The 24,221-nt window shown below is 37.3% G+C and overlaps 1 protein-coding gene across 1 annotated transcript in view; it reads left to right on the top strand.

Moving 5' to 3' along the window:
- Positions 1-16,833: 16,833 nt before the first annotated feature.
- LOC145688463 (inactive hydroxysteroid dehydrogenase-like protein 1) overlaps positions 16,834-24,221 on the top strand; it is a 233,596-nt gene continuing 226,208 nt past the window's right edge. The window contains exon 1 of the mRNA XM_081762725.1: positions 16,834-17,142. Coding sequence (XP_081618851.1) covers positions 16,974-17,142 — 169 coding nt within the window. The 5' untranslated portion in view covers positions 16,834-16,973. The remainder of the gene's footprint in view (positions 17,143-24,221) is intronic.

Genomic DNA, 24,221 nt, shown 5'->3' with positions numbered 1-24,221 from the left:
CCGTAAAAGAAAATAATCTCTGTTATGTTCAAATAGGGGTTGAAAAATAGGTCATACTCTTTTATTAGCTCTGCTATGTTATATGCGCTATGTTAAATAGGTGGATGAAAAATGTGTTATCTGCTCTGCTATGTGTTCGTAAAGTACTCAAAAAAGGGAACGAGTACACCCCTGCTATGTTAAATAGGTGGATGGAGAATGTGCTATCTGCTCTGCTATGTGTTCGTAAAGTGCTCATAAAAGGGAACGAATCTTATGTATTATCTGCTATGGTATGTGTTCGTAGTCTCCAGTGCAATGTGACATGTGCGCAGTACGTGAGTCCAGTGGGCGGGGTCTGGCGCCAGCCAATCAGCGCGGTACTCCTAAAAGACCGTGGTTGGACGGTGGGCGGGGCCGGGGGGCATGGCCGGCCAATCAGAGGGGTCCTGCGCCAGCCAATGGGCGTGAAGGGGACGGGTCCGGCGCCAGCCAATCAGCGTCAAGGGGCGGGGTCCGGTTCCAGCCAATCAGCCTCAAGTGGGCGGGGTCCAGCGCCAGCCAATCAGCGTGAAGGGGCGTGGCCGGGGCGGGGCCAGCCAATCAGCGTGAAGGGGCGTGACCAAGGGGCGGGGTCACGTGACCTGCGCCAACCAATCAGCGTCAAGGGTTTGCGCATGCGCAGTAGGAAAAAAACTGCGCCAAGTGTCCCCATCCTACTGATGTCCCTTGTTAGAAGAAAATCGCTGACTACCCATCATTAAGTTAAACGATCATGTTCTGGCCGGCTATAGACCTGAGTCGACTGTAGCGTCAGAGTTCAGTTTAGTACTTATTTCTATCTTTTAGCTCCCGGCGGGAGCTCATGTTGTTCGGATCCTATGTTAAGCTGTAGGCATTCATGTCATATAGCCTCGCTGCTGAAGGGGACGCTAAACCCAAAAATCAATTTAAAACAAATCTTAGTCAAGTTCATCAGTATTTTAGTAGCGATGAAGGATACTAAAAGGAATGTGACTTTTTTTTTTGCCTCTGCTGTAATTCACCTCAATTCTGTGTACTGAAATAAAATACTACATTTCGTATTGGAAGAATTCATGAAAAACTCGAGCCGACCATATGATTTACATTTGAGCCGGTGACTCGTGGCCACTGTATCGGCTTCCAATGCGAAATTTCTTACCACCTCATGCCAGTATTAATAATCATATTCAACCTCTTAACTGCCAATGACTCAACTCGTCATGAGAATTTAACTTGTATTTGCAGTCTGACGACTACGTTCGTCATAATAAGATTTGTATTTGGCGTAACGAATTAATAGGGTAGGGGCAGACAGATGGCGCATGACGTGACTAACAGAAGGAATAGTCCGTTGGTGCCAATCTTTCACAGCGAGAGAGAAGACATTATTGTAGAAAGAGTGAGAAAATTTCGTCCCGGTAGAACAGAAACTGAAGGTACAACACACCTTCGAAGTTGAAAATACGTGACATATACGCGAAATATTTTTATCGCTACTATTTTCTGTACGTCATGAATCTTATTTACTCAGTAATTAAGACAATTTCGAGCATATGTTCAGGAAGCTTGTTGACTACTCTTTTGTAGCAAGGTATATAAAATAAGGTAGTTGCTGTGTACGATCAAGTAGATGCTGCCCACTGGCGAGCTATCTGGAAGAAATTTTCATTGCCACGTAGTGAGGTCAGATGGCGCAGTGAAGAGTGGGACAAATGACGCATATTTTCGTTTTTTTTTTATTTTTTTAATCGTCGTAACTTCACGTAAACCTTGCCACACTCTGCTATTCCCTATTTTAGTTCTGAAACTAAATTCCCTACGCTCCTATCACCCACAAAATTATGTATTCAAAAATACATTAGGGCTATGTGAATGCATGCGAATGATGTATGAAAAAGTACAAAAGATAATATAGAAATATGTATTGGCTATAAGAGTAGCTACCTGTCTTATTCTTTAGCTCTAGAAACCCTGTGCTATTTTGCAACCAGTGCTCTCAGACGGATCGGGCCAGGTCAGATTGGGTTGACAGTCGGCTCTAACACTCCTGTTTTTCATCAACTATCTAACATTAGCAATGTTTTAAATTGAATTTCTGGAAACCAAAAATCGATTTCGAAAACTTTCTGGTGATGTTTGTTTGTAAGTGTTCGTTTGCGTACTTGGTATACATTAATCAATGAAAGAGATACCAGTAGCCACTTTATTTTGTAAAATGAGGGGAGCATACATGAAATTAAACGAATAAATGGAAAAAAATGCATTGAAAAGATAGCAAACGTAAGAGAGACATCATTATAGAAACCACATTTCCTGTCAAAGAGAGTAGTTACATGAGTTTCTTTTAAATGTTATACTTTGTCACGGACATGATATTATCATCCTTTGTATTTCATGTCATACAACCCATTACCTTCAGCCACTGGGCCGCTTTCTTTAAGCCTTTGAAGGCTTATTTCTATCAGGTTTTTCAATCTTGAATGTTAACGAATCCTAACCAAGAAATTCACACCTCATCAGTTTGGTGGACTACTTTGCTGAGACTGGGAACCTGCAGCAACTAGAGTGAATAGACTTACCGGTTTTAAACGTACGGAAATATTCCTCTAAATAGGTCCACTATTTCCGACCATGCGTTTTCAATTTCCGACATATCACAAGTCGAGACTCAACAGATACAACATCCAAGTTATGCTTCAATATCACATGCTAACGCATCTCCAGTTAGTACAGGATCCACAGGTCACTCTCCAACACCACAACCGAGCACATCTCGTGATACTACCGAATTCAATAATCATCCTTCAACACGACGTGCCGCTTCCAGCGATACCGCAGTGAAAAACAACATCGCTCCAATGACTCCCAACAAGGTGATTAAGTTAATTTCTCCAAATCCTAGTGTTCCCAGACCGATGACGTCGAAAAGAAAACAAGCAGCTGATTCAGCCAAAAAGATTTCATTGCAAAGAAGAAGTTGAAGTATGATGCTCTGAAGAAAAATCTACAACGTCAGAAGCAGATGACCTGCACAAGACGCCGAATAATCTCTTCGCCTTCTTCTTTTACATCGTCCCCATCTTCGCTTGTCATGTATGACAGTGACAGTTCTATTGCTGACAACGAAAATGAATGTTTTGAGTGCCTAGAACTGTATGTAGAAACAACGTAAACTGCAGACTTTATACAATGTGTTATGTGCGCATGGTGGCTACAAGAAACATGCTCAATACACTCAGATAAGTGTTCTGCTTCTGTACGAATACTAAATAAGAAACTACGGACCACCAGGAATAATGTGTAAGTTAATAAATTTTTTCAAGTTTTACATTCTCGCTGCGCCATCTTACCCACCCAGATGCGCCATCTGTCCCTTTTTAGATGCAAAATGATGTTAAGTGGCTGTCAATAACATAGTTAATGTGCATTTTCATTGTTCATTAATGATTGAAATCACATGTAATATATTTTTGAAGTACATAAAAACATAAATATTTAATTTTCTCCCTTTGTTTTAAAAAGTGCGCTAACTGTCCCACCCTTACCCTACGTATTTTCCGTGGGACATAAAACTCAAGGATTTCATTTCATTTCATAATACGTATTTTCAACACATTTTTTACTCATTCACATGAAATTTTCTGATTCAGAAACTCACCAGTTAACAGGATAAAAGTAACCAAGAAAGTTATGTCGCTTTTGTGGAGGTCGGTGTTCAATTGGCCCTCACACCGTGAGTTGAATGCGAATTTAGATAAGGCGAAGGTCAGTTGTTGGTGTGGGTATATCCAACATACTACCTGGTTATGGCAGTTCAGTTACACCGTGAACGTGCGTAAGGACCGAGTGAACATGGGACCTCTACAGAGGGTCATAAGGGTGTGTATGCTGTATGAGTTCAAACTGGGGTCACACGAAGCTGCAGCGTGCCGAAAGATATGCCAGGCCTTTGGTGAGAATGCCGTGACTACGTGGACAGTGGAGCGGTGGTTCAACAAGTTTAAAGACGATGACGAAACACTCGAAGACGCACCACGTGCCGAAAGACCGACACAGGTACAAAATGATCTTCATGCAGCAATTGAGGCGAACAGTGGCCAGACATATGAGGAACTGAATCTACAATTCAATGTAAGTGGAGAAACCATTTGACAGCACCTCCAACAACTTGGGAAGCATTATAAGCTGTGTTTGAAGTAGGAAAAAAGCAGAGGCGGTATATTTTATTACGATTTTGACTCGACATACCGGCTATCTAAATGTTGAAATACAGCGAAGGTATGTTGCCTAAAAGATTGCATTTCTATTTACATAATTGGAGAGTTTGTCTGTAGTTACGGAAGGAAGAGACATAGAGAGACTTTGATCCCCCGCCAACAGGTTTCTGAAAAAATAAAATATATTCACTTATGTTGCATTATAGAGAATTATTCACGAAAATGCTTAAAAACCGAGCTTTTATATTAACAATTTCCTGAGGAAAACCTGCCAGACCCCCCACTCGACTAAGGGGTAATTTCAAACCCCCAGAAAATCCGCCCATGTTCAAAACACAACATTTATATTCCTTAAGGCAAGAAGACAAACACACATACATAAGAAAGAAACATGGTACATCAAATGATAAACTAGACGAACTTCTTTGAAGATGCCTCATTTTAAAAATAAAAGGTAGGAAATAGAAGATAAAAATGTCGGTGTTGTTAACTTAGAAACTATTTCTACAGAAGAAATAAAATATTTCTATGTGCAAAGCTATTCGTCAATTACTGTGTATAAAAATGGATTGATTAAAGGTATTTAGCATCTACTCTCCAGTGACGGTGTGTCTTGATCACTGAAAAGCCATATGCAGTATGCCTCCATCACAGAAAAAAACATAGGCGGTATGGCATACCACTGCATACCGTTTAACTTCGATCATTGATTACAAGTTGGGTCGATGGGCCTCACACGATTTGACTCCGGACCAGAAGGCAACGCGAGCAGACACCTGTGTTTCTTTGCTGTCTCCTCTGAGGAAGGAGCCATTTCTGGGCAAGGTGTTGACATGTGATGAGAAGTGGGTCCTGTACGAAGCTCCATGGCGCCGTCATAATTATTTAGCACCTCATGAACCGGTTCCAAAACAGCCGAAACCAGCACTGCACTAGAAGGTTCTCCTTTGTGTTTGAGGACTGCTCGCGGCATCGTTCATCGGGAACTGCTACCAGCTGGTGAGAGTATCAATGCAACTGTGTACTCTCAGCAGTTGAGCCGTGTTCAAGAAAAGCTCAAAACTCTAGAGCCAGCACTTCTGAATGGCAAAGGAGTCCTTCTGTAGCAGGACAACTAAGCCCCATGTGACTAGGATGACCCCGGGACACCATTCTACGCCTTGGATGGGAAACACTATTGCATCCGCCATACTCCCCAGACATTACACCGTCCGATTATCACCTGCTCCAATCCTCTAAAAATCACCTTAGGGGACGCCAATTCAAATCCCTAATAAAAATGCAAAATGCACTTGATACATTCTTTGCTTCACAGCCCACCAAGTTCTACCCCGATGCAATTCATGGCCTTCCAGAACGTTGGCAGAAGGTCGTCGATGCTGATGGGGACTACTTTTGATCTTCCAGGTACACCTTAGGTGACATATCAATGTTCAAAGGTGGTGGGTGAAAAGCGACAGAACTTTCTTAGTTACCTTTATATAATGTTTAGTAAATATATATACAGGGTGTTCCAAACAACACCGATAACTTTTGAGATATGATTCCTGACACCAAGATAAGACGAAAAGTATAGACCGACCTGGGTGCACAAATGCTTCCTTACGGGGTTAAGGCTGCCAAAAACATGAAAAAACGAATTTTAAAGGTCCATAGCTCGAATACTATGTGAGCTGCTATAGTCGGTTCAAGACTTTATTTAGGAATTTGTATGTGCCCTATCCAAATATCCATGTTTCAGAATCCTGTGGTACTTCCGCAAAAATTTTTATAGAGGTAGTTGGTGAGTACTTCAAATTAGGGATGGCCAGATCCGGATATTTTTGGATCCGGACATCCGGATCCACTTGGGTCCGGATCCGAAATTTCGGATCTTTGATCCAGACCTGAAAAACCGGATCTTGGATCCGGATTCGAAACTCCGTGTCAGAAAATTCGGGTGTTCCGAATCAGCCAAATTTTCGAAATTATTGACATAGTGATTTTCGTTCCTATGCTTAAAATAAGATTTTAAGACACTTTTGGTATCTGATCGTGTGACAGCCTTGCGTTCTCTTCATTCTCTTGATATTTGGTTTTCGTGCCTTAATATGTCACAATTATTCCAAAGTTGATTGAGTAATGCTGTCGACTTAGGTGAGAGCAATCTCATTGTCAGATTCGATTCTAGTGGAAATACTTGACCAAAAATGTAGTAAATCTTTTTTAAAGCGGTCGTCCTGATGGAAATTTGTCCTTTGTTTTCTGTAACACTAGTCAAATACTGGGATGAAACCTTAGTCTCAAGCCCAAGCTTCTTCATTAGACTCAGGCTGCTTACTTTTCTAATTCTTTCTGAGTTATTGTGGTCACTGAATGAGGAAATTTCCTAGTCGTGATAGGCTAGGCCATTGCTAATAGAACAGCCCATAAAATATAGATCAAATCAAATTAAGGAGCAACTTCCTTTTCTTGCTCTTGATGAGCTTTTTTTCTTTCTTTAAAAATACGTTTCTCTGTGACCGTACCACTCCAGTTAGAATTAAGAATTGTAGTAGAGATGAAGTTCTAAATGGCAATTAATGTATCAAAATCAATGTATTAATGTACTGTATGTGTATACAAAATACCATATGGAGCCTCGAGCAGTAACACGTATCTTTGTAATTAGTAATCCACTACTATTAACTCTGCATAGGTTGTATAAGGAGCTATATCATTCATGTAAACACATAGGCGGATGCAGGGGGAGGGCGAAAAGTCGTTCGCCCCTACCCAGCGCCACCATTAATAGTGTATTTTAGTAGTAATTTGTGGCAATTTCAGATCATCTAAGTAATTTTTCACTGCTAGCATCCCCAACCGCCCCTTCCAGGAGTCCGTTCTGGATTCGCCTCTGCGCAAACATAATATACAACTCATTCAAGAGTACATTTTGGTAGCTTTTTAAAATTTTTATCTTAAAGGATTGTCATTTCTCGTGGCTACTTATGCAATTTTGTCCACAGACATACATGCAATTTCCAGTCATTACGCAAATATACTTAATAGACCTCGGCTAGTTGGGGGCTTCGCCACTAGATCCCCGTTACTAGGGCCTCGCACCACAAAAGCCTCTAATCATAATCAATTTAAAAAGAAATGTCTGGGGATTTGCCCTTAGACCCTCTGATATCTCATTTGATCGGCCTATGACCTCGTACCTCGTAAACCTACAACCATACCTAATTTCAGTTCAGATATCAAATTGTGTGTAATAACTAGACTTCGGATCGGTATGCACTAAAAACGGCAAAATATGCAAGCAAATATGCGCTAAAAATCACGAAAATATGCACTGAAAATATGCAAATATGCACTGAAAAGGATAAATATGCACCAATCAAAAACTAGAGTTAAATGAGAAATTTGATTATCTTTAAAGAAAAGAGTTGTATTACTTGAACTACATATACTTGGTGTACAACTATGATGCATTCATGCTACAATAGACAACTATGTAGTTTTCGGCATTTTCTGGCAAAAGCCTGCATTTATCAGTCAAAACATTACTGAACATCGAAAATGTTCTTTCCGTGTCACAGGTCGTTAAGGGACAGTGTTTCAAAGAAGCAATGTTACTTGCCGATAAATCTGTAATTCGTGCGTCGTTGTTCCCAGGGAAACTTTATTTGCATTAGACAAGAATTTTATGGAATATAGGATCTTATAGAATGTAGGAGTTTTCTCGTCTATTGACTGTGCTTTTCGAAAAAATGTTTGTCCGATTGGTCTTGGCGGAGCCTGTTTCGTTATTGAATCAAACAGCTCAAATGCATTACAAAGTCCTAGTCATTGTTCCTCTCATCTCCCATGATATTTGAAATTGAACTGAATTTAGTATTGATAAACACAATTTCGCTTTTAATGTTTTCAGCTCCGCAAGTGTCCATGGCTTCTTGAATATATTTGGTTTCTTCGGGTTGAAACAGTTCAGTATGTGAAATTAAAATTCATTTACCCCTATATATATAGAATGCACCAAGTATCTAAATAAATAAATAAATAAATAAATAAATAAAGTAAAAGGAAAGCCCACATACGTTTTCCAAGGCCAAGACAAAAAGTAGATGCTATGCCCTTTTCAGCGTTCCTCCCTCTACTTTTGGCTCCCTTTGATCTATTGTGTATTTTACGCTTCTTGTTCCATGTCTCTAGACCAGCTAGAGAAATAGTTATTGGCTTGGAAATTACTATATAAATTGCACTTCGTTCAAAAAGTTGCACTGTATCTAGGGCCTTATATGGTTGTGGCCTAAAGGTTAAATATGTAGGGTAACAAGTAAACGAAGATCTTTACAGAGAACGTAGTTCACATACCTAACCTCTCACAGAATGTCTAAAACTTTTGTAAACGCTGCATTCCGGAACTTGAAAATTTCCGTTAAAAGGTATATTTTAACATCCGTTGTTCGCAACAAAGGTTCCGACTAATCAAGAGAATTTAACACTTGTTTTGAAGGAGGGGAGAACCCGGAAATATTTCCGTTTAATAAGGGGCCTGTTAAAGGCAATTTTTACTGTATTAAAAGCCTGTATTTAAAACCCCATGTTCTTGTTTAAAAGAAAATAAATCCACTTGAAATTACTTTTTTTTAATCCAATTATGTGTTAATCCTAGAATATTTTCTTCTAACGTAACATTGTCCATTTCAAACAGCAATAATTTACAATGTATAGTGCTGATACTTTAAATGGAAAACTGATTTGAGCGAGACATGGAGCATGAATGGGAAGAAGGTTAAGTTATCGAAAACATCACAGAAGACTTAGTAGGTAAGTTACGTTTCGAGAGATTGAGGTGCATATCAAAGCAACACAAGCTTATATTTAAATAATCTCATAAACTCCTTAAAGGAGAACTCGGAAACTTATCTCAAAAAATAACTGCTGCGACAAGTTTTAGATTTTGTAAAGCAAATATTTAAATTAATTGTAGAGTTTATTTTCAAAAGGGTTATTCATTTCGTCCCGAAATACATTTTAAAGGGTTTCTTTAGGATGAACTCTGTCGAGTATTTAAAAAAATCCACACCTGGATTGTTTCATACTTGTAGAACTTCTTACCAGACTTGAAACTGTTATATAAGAAGGCCAAAAATTAGGGTGCTGCTGAAGTTGAAGCTTTTGCTCTCGAAAAAAAATGGAAATGTCCTCTTCTAAAAACAAGCATACTTATTTTGAAAATATTGCTTGTTTAGCATTCACTTTGCAAAAATTAGTAACAAGTACTATTTTGTTCCCGTTATATAATTTCTAATAATAACCAAAGTATTTTTGTTTTATTGATTCTAATTTTCGTATTTGTAATTCTTTTCCTATGAAATTTACCACAAATATACACTTCCCGATTATATATATAGTATCAGTATTAAAATATATTTTCTCCTTGAATTGTTAACTTCTCTCGACTTCAATCCATTGTTTCAGAGGGTCCATTAATTGCAGTGCTACACCTTCAAATTTTAATTTTAACTAGAGCAAAATTTTGTCCATTTTTTCCACCCAAGAAAAATTTTGTACCATTTATATAAACGACGGAAGGCCATTTCAAAATTTGGGCCACTTCGATCACCTGTCGTGCGACATCTCCAAATTCGAATTTTAACTAGCTCATAATTTTGTCCAATTATTGTCCATTTTTCAATCCAAGAAAAGATCTGCACCATTCAAATTAACAAAGTAGGCCCATTTCAAAATTTGGCCATTTCGATCACCTTTAGTGCGACATCTTCAAATTCGAATTTTAATTAGATCATCATTTTTCTCCTGCTTTTGTACATTGGTGAACCACGAAGAATTTTTTTTTTTTTTTTTTTTTTTTACAATTGAAACAAACGACAGAGCCATTGAAAATTTTGCCACATCGATCACCTGTAGTGCGACATCTTCAAATTCGAATTTTAACAAGCTTAGAATTTTCTCCAATTTTTCTCATTCTTGAACCACCAATAAAAAGATATCTATCATCCAAATGAACGAGGGAGGTTCATTTCAAAATTTGGTCACTTCGATCACCTGTAGTGAGACTTCAAATTCGAATTTTAATTTGCTAGAATTTTTTGAATATTTACACATTTTTACCTCCAGGAAAAAATTTCGTACAATTCAAATAAACCAGGGACAAACATTTAAAAATTTGGCCACTTCGTTCACCTGTAGTGAGACACTTCAAGTTTGAATTTTTAACTAGCTTGGTGGTACAAAACTCTACAAAAAAACAGTGAAAATTCTAAGCTAGTTAGAATTCGAATTTAAAAATTTTACACTACTGGTGAACGAAGTGGCCAAAATTTTGAAATGACCCTCCTTTGATAATTTGAGTTTTGAATTTTTTTTTTTTCTTGGTGGTACAAAAATGTACAAAAATTGACAAAATCTTCAAAGTAAAATTCGAATTAGAAAATGTCACATTACAGGTGATCTAATTAGTCAAATTTTGAAATGACCTTCCTCGTTTATTTGGATGGTACAAAATGTTTTGTATATGATACAAAGATTGGACAAAACTCTAAGCTTGTTAAAATGCGAATTTGAGCATGTTACACTGATCGATGTGGCCAAAATTTCAAATGGGCTCCCCCGTTTATTTCAATGGTACATAATTTTCCTTGGTGGTACAAAAATGTACAAAAATCGGACAAGATTATGAGCTATTTAAAATTCAGGTTTTGAACATGCGCATTACAGGTGATTGAAGTGGGCAAATTTTGAAGTGGAACTCCCTCGTTTATTTGAATGGTACAAATTTTTCTTCTTCTGTGAACAAAAATGGACAAAAATTGGATAAAATTGTGAGCTAGTTAAATTTCAAATTTGAAGATCTGTCACTGCAGGTGATCGAAGTGGCCAAATTTTGAAATGGCCTTCCCTCTTTTGCTTGCATTTTATAAAAAGAATTTCTTGAGTGGACAAAAATGAACGAAAATTGGACAAAAGTTTGAGCTAACTACATTTTCGAATTTGAAGATCTCGCATTACAGGTCATCAAAGTGGCCAAATTTTTAAATAGCCCTCCCTCGCTTACTTGAATTTTACGTAAAGTTTTTCATCGGTGGACAAGAATGGACAAAAATTGAACAAAATTCTGAGGTAGTTAAATTTAAGATTTGAAGATGTGGCTCTACAGGTCATCAAAGTGACTCAAATTTTGAAATATTCCCCCTTTGTTAATTTGAATGTTACAAAATTTGTTCTAGGTTGGACAAAAATTGGACAAAATTCTGAGCTAGTTAAAATTCAATTTGAAGATGTCACACTACAATTAAATGGACCCTGTTTCAGGAGATAACTTCTAGAAGATATTTCTTTCGGTATCTTTATACTACCACAGGACCACACAATTTCAAATCTACACACACACACACACAACAGTAGCAACTTTAACTTCCGAGATGGGTGACGTGGAAATTTTGTTCTAGGTGATTTGACAGGGTTATTTTATCTTAACGATATAAATAAGCCGATAACAAAGAACCATTTCAAGGTCTTGAGTCTATTTATTTTAGAAACTTGGAATTCCATTTATGACGAAAGTTATTGCACGTTAAAACTTGTCAATTTGGTCGTTTCTTTAAATATGCATTTATATGCAATAACGACATAAATATGCACTAACCTCCGAAATATGCAAATATATGCACTATAAAACTCTACTATTTTACCCGAAAACAGCTGAAACGAATTTCTGTTTAAAGAGCATATCAATATCACATCAGGAAAAAAACATGCAAATATGCAAAAATCCGAAGTCTAGTAATAACATTCCGGTATCCCGAGACATACCGAATTTCAATGCGAGTACATGGAGGCTTTCCCCCCAGCCCACACATTTGCTCGGTCTACGGCCTCGCACATCATACGCCTGCAAACATAACGAATTTTTAAGGAAGCGTGGTGGCTCTGTTGTAGAGCGTTCACCTCTGGTGCTTGGGGTCCCTGGTTCGATCCCAGCTCGCGCCGTTTCGACTTTATGGTGGACAAACACCGTGTTCGTGGGTTTTCTCGGGGTTTTCCTGTTTCCTCCCACTTTCTTCATTTCATTTATTTCTCATAATCACCGTCTCCTTTAGCCTAACCGGCATAAACGTGGGACGTAAAACTCAAGGATTTCATTTCACAACGAATTTTTGTTCAAATAGCAAGTTTCATTTCTCTAACATTCCAGGATTCCGAGATATAAAAGTTTTTTCTCCCCGCCCCTTTTCTTCTCCTCTAAGACATACATCAAAAAACGCTTAAGTACATACCTAATTATTTCAAATGTAAAGTCCAAATACCAAATTCTATGCTCCTAACCTTCAGAGGTTCCCAGATATCGACATGTTATTATAATAATTACAATCCCCACCCTCTTTCCTTTCCATTTCTTTTCTTTTTCTTTTTACTAAAACGTCAAAAAACACTGAAACACATGTCAAATTATTTTCAATGAGAAATGCAAATACCAAATTTCAAGTCTCTAACCTTAAAGGATTGAACATATTAATACAATAATTGTAATCCCCACTTAATTTTCTTCTTGCCCTTTTTCTTCCTTTCTGGGCCACATATCAAAAAAACGTTGAAATACGTATCTAATTATTTTAAGTGAGAAGTCCAAATACCAAATTCCATGTTTCTAACCCTTTAAGTTTCCGAGATATACGCATATTATTATACTAATTGCAATAATTGCAATTACCACCCCTTCTTTTACTTTCTACATCTCCCCTGCCCCTTCTAATTTAAATGTCAAAAAGCACTTAAACAAGTATCAAATTATTTTCAATGAGAAACCCAAATACCAAATTTGAAGTATCTAACGTCAAGAATCATCAATATTTTCCACCCCATTTCCCCCCTTCCTCGTCGAATTTCCCAAAGTCCTTCCTTAGTGGTATCCTACGTCACAAACCCTATAAACTGTCCAAATTTTAAGTTTGTAGCTTAAGCGATTTGGCCTGTACGGTGATCTGTCACTCACTCACTCAGTCACTCAGGACTTTGCCCTTTTTATATAGAGATATTTAAGATTTTATGAAAAGGCCATGGATTTTGTCCTAAGGCCGCCAGTGTCTTAGAAATGTAATAGCTTTGCTATAAACTTTAACTAATCGACTGACTGATCTGCGTCGATATGTATTATGTAAAATTCCACTTATGATATTTATTTTGCTCGTAATAAAAAAAAATAGAAATGATGACGAAAATTCAAAGATATCCATGATTTTAGCGTAATGCTGCAGGAGTTCAGATCATTGAATTAATCATAAGAGCCGACTGTATAAGATAGACTACATTAAATTCCAATGTGGCACAAAGAAAATATGCAGCATTACTATGCAGTTTTTCAACGTTATAACTCATTCTGAAAATATTATCATAGATCTCACAAACAATCGAATTTTAATCCTAACTCGATTAATATATAACAAAAGGCAGATCTATACAACTATGACTTGAGATGAAACTGGCATACTTGTAGTACGTTTAAAGATATACTAAGGGGCCGCGGTGGCTCAGTGGTAGAGCGTTCACCTCTGGTGCTTGGGGTCCCGGGTTCGATCCCAGCCCCCGCCAAGTGAACTTTGTGGTGGACAAACACCGTGTGCGTGGGTTTTCTCGAGGTTCTCCCGTTTCCTCCCACTTTCTTCATTCCACCATTTCATTCATCACTCATCATCACCGTCTCCTTTAGCCTAACCGGCATAAGCGTGGGACGTAAAACTCAAAGATTTCATTTCATTTTAAAGATATACTAAAGACTAAATGATGGGGTGTGCGCAACAGTGGTCTAACCCCGAAAAATGTGAAAATGAGATTTTCATGTAATCTTTTGTCATTTAAATTGAATTGTCTTCCCACTGAGTTAGATAAAATTCATCTAGTAAATTTTATACATATGGATATTTTAGTTCTGGGTCTCAATCTAGGGCCTAAAATATTCAAAACAGGAGTCCGAATCTGAACTTCAAAATTTCGGGTGTGGATCCAGGAACCGAATATCCGGATCCGGATCCAATATTCGAAACTTCGGATCCGGTTTCAAGATCCGAAATTCCGGATCCGGATTCAAAATCCAAAACTTCGGATCCGGATCCATGATCCGAAATTTCGGATCCGGATCCGAGATCCTGATCTTATAGGATCCGGATCCGCCTGGCCATCCCTACTTCAAATTATATGCCCGTAGCCAACTCTCTCTATAAGAAGTGCTGCGTGACTATCATAGGATTCTGAAACATGTATTTTTGAATAGCGCACATTTTAGTTCCTAAGTGAAATCTTACCCGATTACGCTACATCCCATAGTGCTGGATCTATGGACTCTTAAATTTATTTTTTTTCATGTTTTCGGCAGCCTATAATTTCGAAAGAAAGTATTTGTGTACCCAGATTGGTCTATTTTCATCCTATGTTGGTATCAGGAATCACTTCCCAAACGTTGTCGGTGTTGTTTTAAACACCCCGTATATATATTAGTGATACTGTGTATTGTTGAAGCGAGAGTTTTTCCCTTTTCCCTCTTACTAATTCCAATTTCGAATTATACAACTAAGTTTCTAATGTCAAGCAAAGCACAAATTGTGTTTTGCAAAAATCGGAGTATTTTACGAAATTCTCACAGAGAGACTTTCTTTACAAAAGTGGAATGTGGCTCCATCAGTAAAACGATTAGGTAACATCATAAACATTTACTCCATACAAATATCAGGGTATGTCTCGGATTGTGCTTAATATGGTAGCAATGTGCATTACCAACATTTTCGCAGTAATACTACTTTTAGTTCCCTCACATATATTGAACCTCCCAGAGGAAATCTGAAATCAGCATTGATAAATACTTAGATGCGGTAATAACAAATAAGATAAAGTTAACAAGAAAATAAAAATAATAAAACTACTGATGAAAAATGCTTATTGCATGCCAAACTTTTTATCATGACGTGTAATACAAGATGTATCAGAGTTATTAAAATAACGAAGAAAAACAAAATTCTGTCTCTTGTATAGGTGAGAATGTTGACAGATTCGGAAAGAAAAACCAAGGTTGAGTATTTCCGAAACCAAAGTTCTAGTTGGAAAGACTGTGCAGATGATCGAATTGAGCTGATATGGTCCGACATGGCATACTGGTTGTAAATTTCTGTGCTAAAAACCAAGCCATCTGGAAAAAAAAAAGAAATAATAATAATAAAACAAACCCTAATACAAAGTGTGCATTTCTCCATAGTTGATACTGTACTAAGCGAATTGGATGAAGCAGGTTTTATTGAGCAGTATTTACTAGTGCTGTCGAATTTTCGTGACATTTGCGGTTTTCGGTGTTTGAGAAAACCGGTTTTTTAAAACCGAAAACCACAAGTGCGGTTTTCAAAACCGACATTTCGGTTTTATAAAATTTCACTTTTTTCAAAAACCAGTTTTCGGTTTTGTCAAAAACCAGTTTTCGGTTTTGTCAAAAACCGATTTCGACAGCACTACTATTTACACGAATATCTAATTTCATTTTGCTAGTGTTCTTTTTTAAAATTTTCGAATTTAATTTTATTTATTTTTACAGTTTTAGCACACTGGAAGCAATTTCGACCACTGAGTCTGTGGGAAAGAGACATTTAGGTAGACCAAGGTAGCATGCTGACGCAAAGCATGGTCTTTGGAATTTGCGTAATAAAAATGTTAAAAGAATTAATTTGGCACATGAAAGAGGATCAATACAACTTAAACTTCTATTTTTGCGAATCCACCTTAGGTAATGAAGTTGGTTAATTTGTTTGATAAACATTTAGCAAAATTTTGAACATTTTAGAGAAGGCAGTCTAGTGGCGGATCTAGGAGATAAAAACTGGGAGCAGCCAGAACCCGGACTATGATAGGTATATCATGAGTTTACTATAAACTTTCGAAGACATATAAATAACAGCTTCAATTATTTTTGTCACCCAAAAAACTGGGGAGCCTAGCAGGGACGTGCGCAGGGGTGGGTCCTGGGAGTCCGAATCCTCTTCAAAATTTAGACTTCTGTGTATATTTAGCCTAATTTTAGGGGCAATTTTAGGAATTCGAATATAAAATACCCTCATATTGAGTTTGAACCCCCCCCCCCGAAATAAATTCCTGCGTACGCTACTAGATCAAAGGCTCCCCGGCCCCGGGCTACATCTGCTCCTGAGGCAGTCACTTGCAAATTCTCAGTTATTACGGTTCTGACATGGTGGGAACAAGTAACGACACATTTATGTTCACAATCAACATGACATCTTTGTGCAACAAATAAATGACTTCCTGATTAGTATGTGAAAACACTACTGTCATTTCATTCCGTCCTTAACAGCCATTCTATAGCAAGCCAGCTATGTAAGTCAGCTTGATGATATAAGTGAAGGAGTGACAGCTTGCTCTGCTCGATTTATTTTGTGTAGACTGTGCAGTTCCCTTACGAGGTACGCATCTCGATAATAAGTGTCAATAATTTAATGTTCCATTCTCAATTCTTTCCAAAACAATGCCTGACACCTTCACCTGGAAAGGTGATGTTCATATTGTGTAACCAATGAGCTATCTGTCTAGGTCAAAGAGGGAGGGAAAGCGCTTGTTCATGGCTGCGAACGAACCGCGAGTAGTTGCCACTCGATATTGCTCGCGACGGGAGCTCTCTATCTTTCTCTGGCTGTGTGCGTGTGCATGTGTATGCTTAATTTCATTGAAGGACTTGCGGCATAAGAGGACGTAGCTTACACAAGGAAAAAAAAAATGTTGGACGAAATACGTGTGATTCAGAATTTCTTTATTGTTATGGGGTTAATTTTTGTAGGGAAACTTTTGTTACCTACTTTATGGACCATTCTTCAGGGAATTCGTGCTCATATACTCTCTCACTTTTTTTCAGTAGATCTTTCAAAGAAATACGGAAATTGGGCAGGTAAGTCAATATCATCAATACAAAACACGTTTGCACGCATTCTAAAAGTATGACAATACAGATATATTCTTTAGATTTTCTTGGGAAGAAAATCATTCTTTTGTCAGTTTTAAGAAAGCAATGACATTCTTTAGATTTTTCTTTTCAATCTCATTTTCTTCTCCTTGATTGACTGGATTTGACCAAAGCAACTACCACGTGCTAGATGCATCTCACGGGTCAGAGTCTGCGTGGAGCATCTGTAGCGAGAGATGAATTGACACACGCGATCTCTCCAAGGTTTTTCCCTTCCGCGCCGAGTAATTTTCATTGTTGATTTTATTTTCTGAGTTCAAAGGTCATACTGCATTCCATGTCAATAAATAAACGTTTAGTAGGTACAAATCACATAGATTAAAAAATTTTAAAAAGGGATCATATTTCAGTAGGATTTATATGCAAATGCATGCTATTACAAAATTCCATCACTCTTTAGTTGTCATTGTGATCAAATGTATCCAATTTATAAACCTCGCTAGAATTAAATATTAGAAGGCTTGACCTAGAGTTCTTTAAATTACTTCTAAATAGTATGTTTACATTCTCTTAACAAACAAATATTATGTCATCTGATTACATATTTGATAAGGCCAGATGACATGTTTGCATTTCTTGTGGCTAGGATAATAATTAAGACAATGATCTTCTAGTCTTAATTAAATTACTGTCAAGCATTTGACCCTAGATTTTTAAAGGAGGTTTCAAAATCTGGTAATTTTTGCTACAGATGTTTCCTTCGATGATCATCCTTTGTTTAAATCTGAAAAATTATGGATCGTTGCATATTAGCTTTATATACTCAAAATGAATATAGCTTCATATAAACATTTTCAGTATAAAGCGGAAGTGGCTCGTAAGGAAGGTCATACTTCTAAAACAGACAAAAAAAATAGTTTTATCCTTTGAAACTAAAAGAATACAATTATATAATGTATTAATTGTTGTATACAAATAATACTTTAAGAAAATTTTCCCTTTTTAGTTTCAAGCGAAAAAAAAAAAAAAAACTAATTTTTGCCGGTGTGACTTTCTCTCACGAGCCTTCTCTGGTATAAAATAATCAATTATTTTATCTTTCTCCGTCGCGTATCTTCAAAAGCATATATTTAAAAGAAAACGTACCTGAAATCTTCATAATGTCTTAACAATTTCTAGGAATTGTTTGTCCAACGTGGTGAAAAATTGGACGATTTTCCGGACAGCATTATCAGTGATCATTATTGTAATAAAGGATTTCCCTTCGCTTTGCACTATTTAAGTCAGTTGGCTGGTTGGTTGGTTTGTATTCACGTCTTTTATCAGCAGAAAGGCTATATACGACGAGACCTACAGTTTAAAGATGATCACAACGACTATAATGTATTTGATGCTCTTTCACCTGGGATCGAACCTGAAGCCTCGTGCAACAAAAACACAAACTAGGGAGAAGAACTGGCTCCTTAGCTCGGAAAGCATGAAAGAAGGGTAGAAATTTTCAAATGACGTGGCATTCTAAGTCCCCCTTAAAAACAAGGTATCTATACCATAGATTTGTGGTGGACACATCATGTCCGTGAGTTTTCTAAAAGCACTCCCGCTTCCCCCCACATTCTCATTTCACCGATTTTTCCATCTTCATCCGTTTGTCTTAATCATCCATCTCTCTTAGCTTAGAGGGTGTAATCGTGGGACATTAAATTGAAAGAAAGATAAACCATAGATAAAGAAATCACTAATAGTGAACACAGACGTCTTTCGAAGTTCGATTCCCAGGATTGTTTTTTTTATTAGTATTTCTCTGGAGGGATTCGTTTCTTACTTTACAGAATTGTACCAATAGTTTTCCAATTATAATGAGAACAAATGGGTGGAATTAATTCAAAAATTCAGTATGATATAGTAGGTCTTTTGGAATGAAACCTTTAGTTTCCCACGGTTATGCCCTTTAGGCTAAGGGAGACGGGTGATTAAGACACGTGAATGATGATGGAAAAATCGATGGAATAAGAATGTGGGAGGTAATATCCCGAGAAAACTCACGGACCGCAGCTTACTTGGCCGAGAATCGAACCAGGGATACCACACGCCAGAGGTAAGTGCTTTACCATTCAGCTACCGTACCTCTCTATTAGGTCTTTTCTTTTCGCTTTACGACAAAAAACATTCTCGTGCCCTAAGAAACAAATGTTCAATTGTAGTTCAAGTTTAACATATAGAAGTTTTATTTTATTTTTGTTTCATTTAGTTGTTTGTAACAGTCTAGATTCCAGCTCCAAAATTCCATGTAATACAGCAAAGGAGACAAATCATTAGTACAGGATACTTTTTTTCCTGTTACACTGTAGAATAAAAGCAATGAAATGTGATAGTGTAGTCACACTTCGGCAGCATTTTCAGTCACTGTGTCACGGCGTAGCGGTATTTTGTGTGAGAGCTGATTCGTGTAAAAACATTGACGAAGCAGGTCATTACACTTCGTATTGTAGCATCAAGAAGTCAATGAATTAATTTCGACAGCCGCAGGACATTAAAAATTTACTTATTTATACTATATAAACTTTGTGTTGATTACATCTTCTTACCTCCAAAAAATATATGAAGATAACATAAATCGTTCTAAATGGAACAAATATTAGGCGAAACCTTGTCTAAACGTTAAAAAAAAAAACTATTTATCTTATATTCTTGTAAATTCACTCAAAGCGGAATCTTGTCCAATAAGGAACAAAGAATAATTTTTGTCCTACCATGATCACAAACCACAAGCTAGGACTCTGGTCAGCTTACGTTATTTTGACACGGGAGATCCGTATTCAAGTCTCGGTATAGCCTCGGTGTTAAAAGATACGTTAAACTCTAAACTAACTATCTAAATATATGTTGTGGTAAACACACCCAGCATAGCCAAACATCCATAACATGCGATCTATCTCAAATAATGTGAAAAACGTCTCAGAGGTGGAATGTAAAATTTATAGAGAGTAACGGGGACGCGTTGGCTCAGTGGTAGAGTGTTCACCTCCAGTGCTTGGGGTCCCTGGTTTGATACCAGCTCGCGCCGTGTGCACTTTGTGGTGGACAAACACCGTGCTCGTGGGTTTTCTCCCGTTTCCTCCCACTTTCGTCATTCCCCCATTTCACTCGTCGTAGGTGAACGCTCGACCACTGAGCTACCGTGGCCCTGTAGAATTAGAGGGGTAATGCGCAAGTTGTAATTATTTTAAGGAAGCAATTAAAATGTTTAAAATATCAATACTATCGGACTAGCAGTTTTTATCATTGTTAACAGTATATGGAAATGTAAATAATTTGAATATATTTTGTGAATATTTCAACTGTTATAACCCTTGCTTTACAATCAGATAGGTTTCGGTTTGAATCCCACAATAGGCTGTCCTGACTGAAGTTTTCCAATCGATTTTTCTCAGTCCTACCAGACGAATTCTGGAATAATACAGAAGACTTGACCAATATGTTTCTATAACTCCTTCCCTCTTGCATTCTTAATTGTTTCCAGTCATATTCATATATCTGGAAATTTGTTAGTTAGGAAGTTCTTATTTTATTATCATTTACTTTTTTTCTGATTCCGATGGTACAAACATTTTTGAATAATGCAATTGTTTCCCAATAGATACACATACGTTTTGTCAGCAAAACAATTTTAAGTCTCAAATTTTAAGTCGCAAGTACTCCTAAAGTCTTAGACTATTATTATTATTATTATTATTATTATTATTATTATTATTATTATTATTATTATTATTATTATTATATTTTTTTATTTTTTTTTTTTTACAAAAGATAGATATTCTAACTGTGCTGAATTTTAAAAATTAAATCTTCTTGATTATAACGTAAAAGTTACATCTGTCTATTTAACAAAATAATCAAACACTCTAGTAAAACAAGAAAGAAAATCTTTAATGGCTCGTTATCTCTGACGCATCTTCCTAATTCCATAGTTTTCTTTTCCCATACTTTTTCCTATAGAAAAGAGAAAGTTCGTATGCACATTCGTCTAGAAACCAAACCTGTTCAACTTATCCATACCAAATTCTAAACTTGAGATCTGTATAAGATTCTCTAGAGAGAGAAGTGGGGAAGGGTGGAATATTCTTCCTCTCTCCCAAAATAAGGGTAATTTACTGATAAGTAAAAGAAAAATGGCTATAACGGTTTTGTTTACATTTATTTAACAACTCTATCCTGTGATATAACTCTTTTGTCTTGAAGAGATCCACAAGGGGTAGTTCGCCCTTGGGGTGAGATTTTTCGGATGATTTTCTCAAAAACGACACAGCCGATTTTGTTCATCTATGCCTATACTACTGTATATAAGGATTGTGTGTGTATGTGTCTGTCATCAGATTTTTGCATAAAAGGAGTCACCTAAAGCAACCAAATTTTGTACACAGATAGGTCTTCCCCAGATCTAATGACGTGAATAGCCTCTTTTTTATTTTATTCTCTAGGGAAAATTGGAGGGTCAAAATTTATGCAAAAATTATGTACAGTGATCCAAAGTGCTTATGAGGTAGGCAACCAAACTTTCCACGTTGCACAGGTTGCATAATTTTCATAACTTCGAATTATTTTGCATTAACCTTATTTTTGCTTGCGAAGAAAAGGCATGTGAGCTGGTCCGAGTATCCATAGGAGCTAACGACGAAGGCATTGCTCGTCGTTATATATTTCGCGCATTTCTTTACTTTCAAAGGTTTTCTATAACCATTATTCTTCCCAAGCGAACTACACTTCTGCTAGTATTTCATAAATAATTACTTCATTAATAACCTGACAATATGGATTACCTCTTCTGTCCTGAAAGATCCACAAGGGGTAGTTTAAGCCTGGAGGTGTGCTTTCTTCGGTGATTTTCTCAATAATGACTCAGACGATTTTCTTCATATTTCATAAATAAATGTTTCATTAATAACCCTACAAACACGGGATAAGACATTTCTTATGAAAAATCCAGAAGAGGTGGTTTTCTTTTAGGGGTAAGTTCTTTTCGATTTTCTCAAAAATGACTCAAGCGATTTTGTTTATATTTAATAAATAAATATTTCATTAATAACCTGACAATACAGCTTAAAGCATTTGCCCTAAGAAAAACCACAAAGGTGGTTTACTCTTCGGGGTGGGATCTTTTCGGACGACTTTCTCCACAATGACTCATCCGATTTTATTGATATTTCATAAATAAATATTTCATTAATAACCCTAATATATGGGATAAATCATTTCTCATTAGAAATCCGAAAGAGGTAGTTTTCCTTTGGGCGTAAGTTGTTGGATGGTGATGTTTTTTTCGAAGACGCCACATAATATTGCTCATACTTCGCAAATATATGTTTCAGTAATAACTGCAGCATAACATGATTGAGATTGTGTGAGAGATAGTGTAGTAGGGTGGTCCGTACCTTTTATTGCTTTTACCTTTAGTTAGCAGCTAGAACAAACGAAAATTGGACATGAAATTGAATGAATAATGTGGAACTGGAAAGATTTAAAGTATAGACACTGCCACTTTAGAATGAAATGAAGCCTTCGGATCAACAACGGGGACAAGCGCTAACTCAATTAAAGCTGGGATTCTCAGTGGAACGTCGAGATGTCGGTTTAAAAAAGGGGGAGAGAGTGAGAGAGCTTCGTAGTAATTACTGTAACCTTTTTGTTTGTGCGAAGTTTAGTAGAATAACGAGACACACGCATAAGTCGTCCTAGGTGGGTGCAAAATGAGCTGAAGTCATTTAATCTGCCTGTACTGCACTATTTGCTAGGTTGCGTTTGTCCCTCGTTTTGTTCGCAATTTTCTAACTTAAATATCTATTATATAACTAAGTACAATTTAGCAACATAAAAGATATTTACAATGTTATTTGCCTGCAGAAAAGGGTACTTGTGGATACTGTGTAAAATCCAGTAAACAACTAGCTAGTTATGAAGTGTATAACTTTCAACAGCACGAAATACGATTAATGGCTAATCTATATCTCGATTAAATTATCATCTACTTAACCTTCGGTATAGGAGACTATGGTTAGACTCCTAGTTGGACCTTGCTTGCTTTGGATTGAATGTGAAAATCTAGTTCTTCGTTCCATACGTTTCCCTGAAAAGTCAGTGGTAGAGTGTTCATCTCTGGTGCTTGGGATCCCGGGTTCGATCCTCGCTCAAGCCAAGTGAACTTTGTGATGAACAAACACCGTGTGCGTGGGTTTCCTCGGGGTTCTCCCGGTTCCTCCCACTTTCCTCATTCCAGCATTTCATTCATTACTCATCACTGTCTCCTTTGCCCTAACCGGCATAACCGTGGAACGTAAAACTCATTTCATGGAACTAACGCTCTCGCCTTCGGTGCGAGCGGTCCCGGGTTCGATTCCCGGTGGGGTCACTCGGTCGAAAAAGTGTAACAGCTTTTTCAGGCCAGCCACCCTGAATGAGGTTTTCCTGGGTTTTCCTCATTCACACCAGGCAAATGCCGGGGTGGTACCTAACTTATAGGTCCCAGGCCGCTTCCTTCCTTTCCCAATCCTTTCTTCCTCCCCTTTCCTCGGATTGTGTGCTCGCTGAGGGACGTCATCCCTCAAATCGTGAAGGGCTAAATGGCCTTAGATGCCGAAAGCCCAGAAATCTAAATCCTAAATCCTAAATCCTCATTTCATGGAAGATGGAAGTTCATGAAACCGTGGAACGTGAAAGATTTCATTTCATTTTTTCCTTGGAAAGGAACGTTAAACTTCAAATAAAGAAAAATAATAAATAAATATTGGTTGTGTGAGAGCATGTGGTGAGTATGTTGTCAACAATTTGAAGTATGTGACTGTCCGTAAACCATATACCATATTTCCCTCCTGTTGTCTATAAATATACGTACATAGCACAGAATTTTGACCAAACAAAGCATATTTTTGTTGTAATCACTATCCATCTTGAGCATATTTTGCTGTAGAAGTGATTAAATGTCGAGCAAGAATTAGGCATAAGGCAAACTTTTGTGCAAAGCGGTAAAAAAAAAAAAAAAATACAAACCCACAAACTTTGTTGTGTTTCTA

Source organism: Thermobia domestica, chromosome 6 (genome assembly GCF_964235325.1).
Source record: "Thermobia domestica chromosome 6, izTheDome1.hap1.1, whole genome shotgun sequence".
NCBI classification, from domain to species: domain Eukaryota; kingdom Metazoa; phylum Arthropoda; class Insecta; order Zygentoma; family Lepismatidae; genus Thermobia; species Thermobia domestica.
This window is presented reverse-complemented; position numbering and strand designations above follow the sequence as displayed.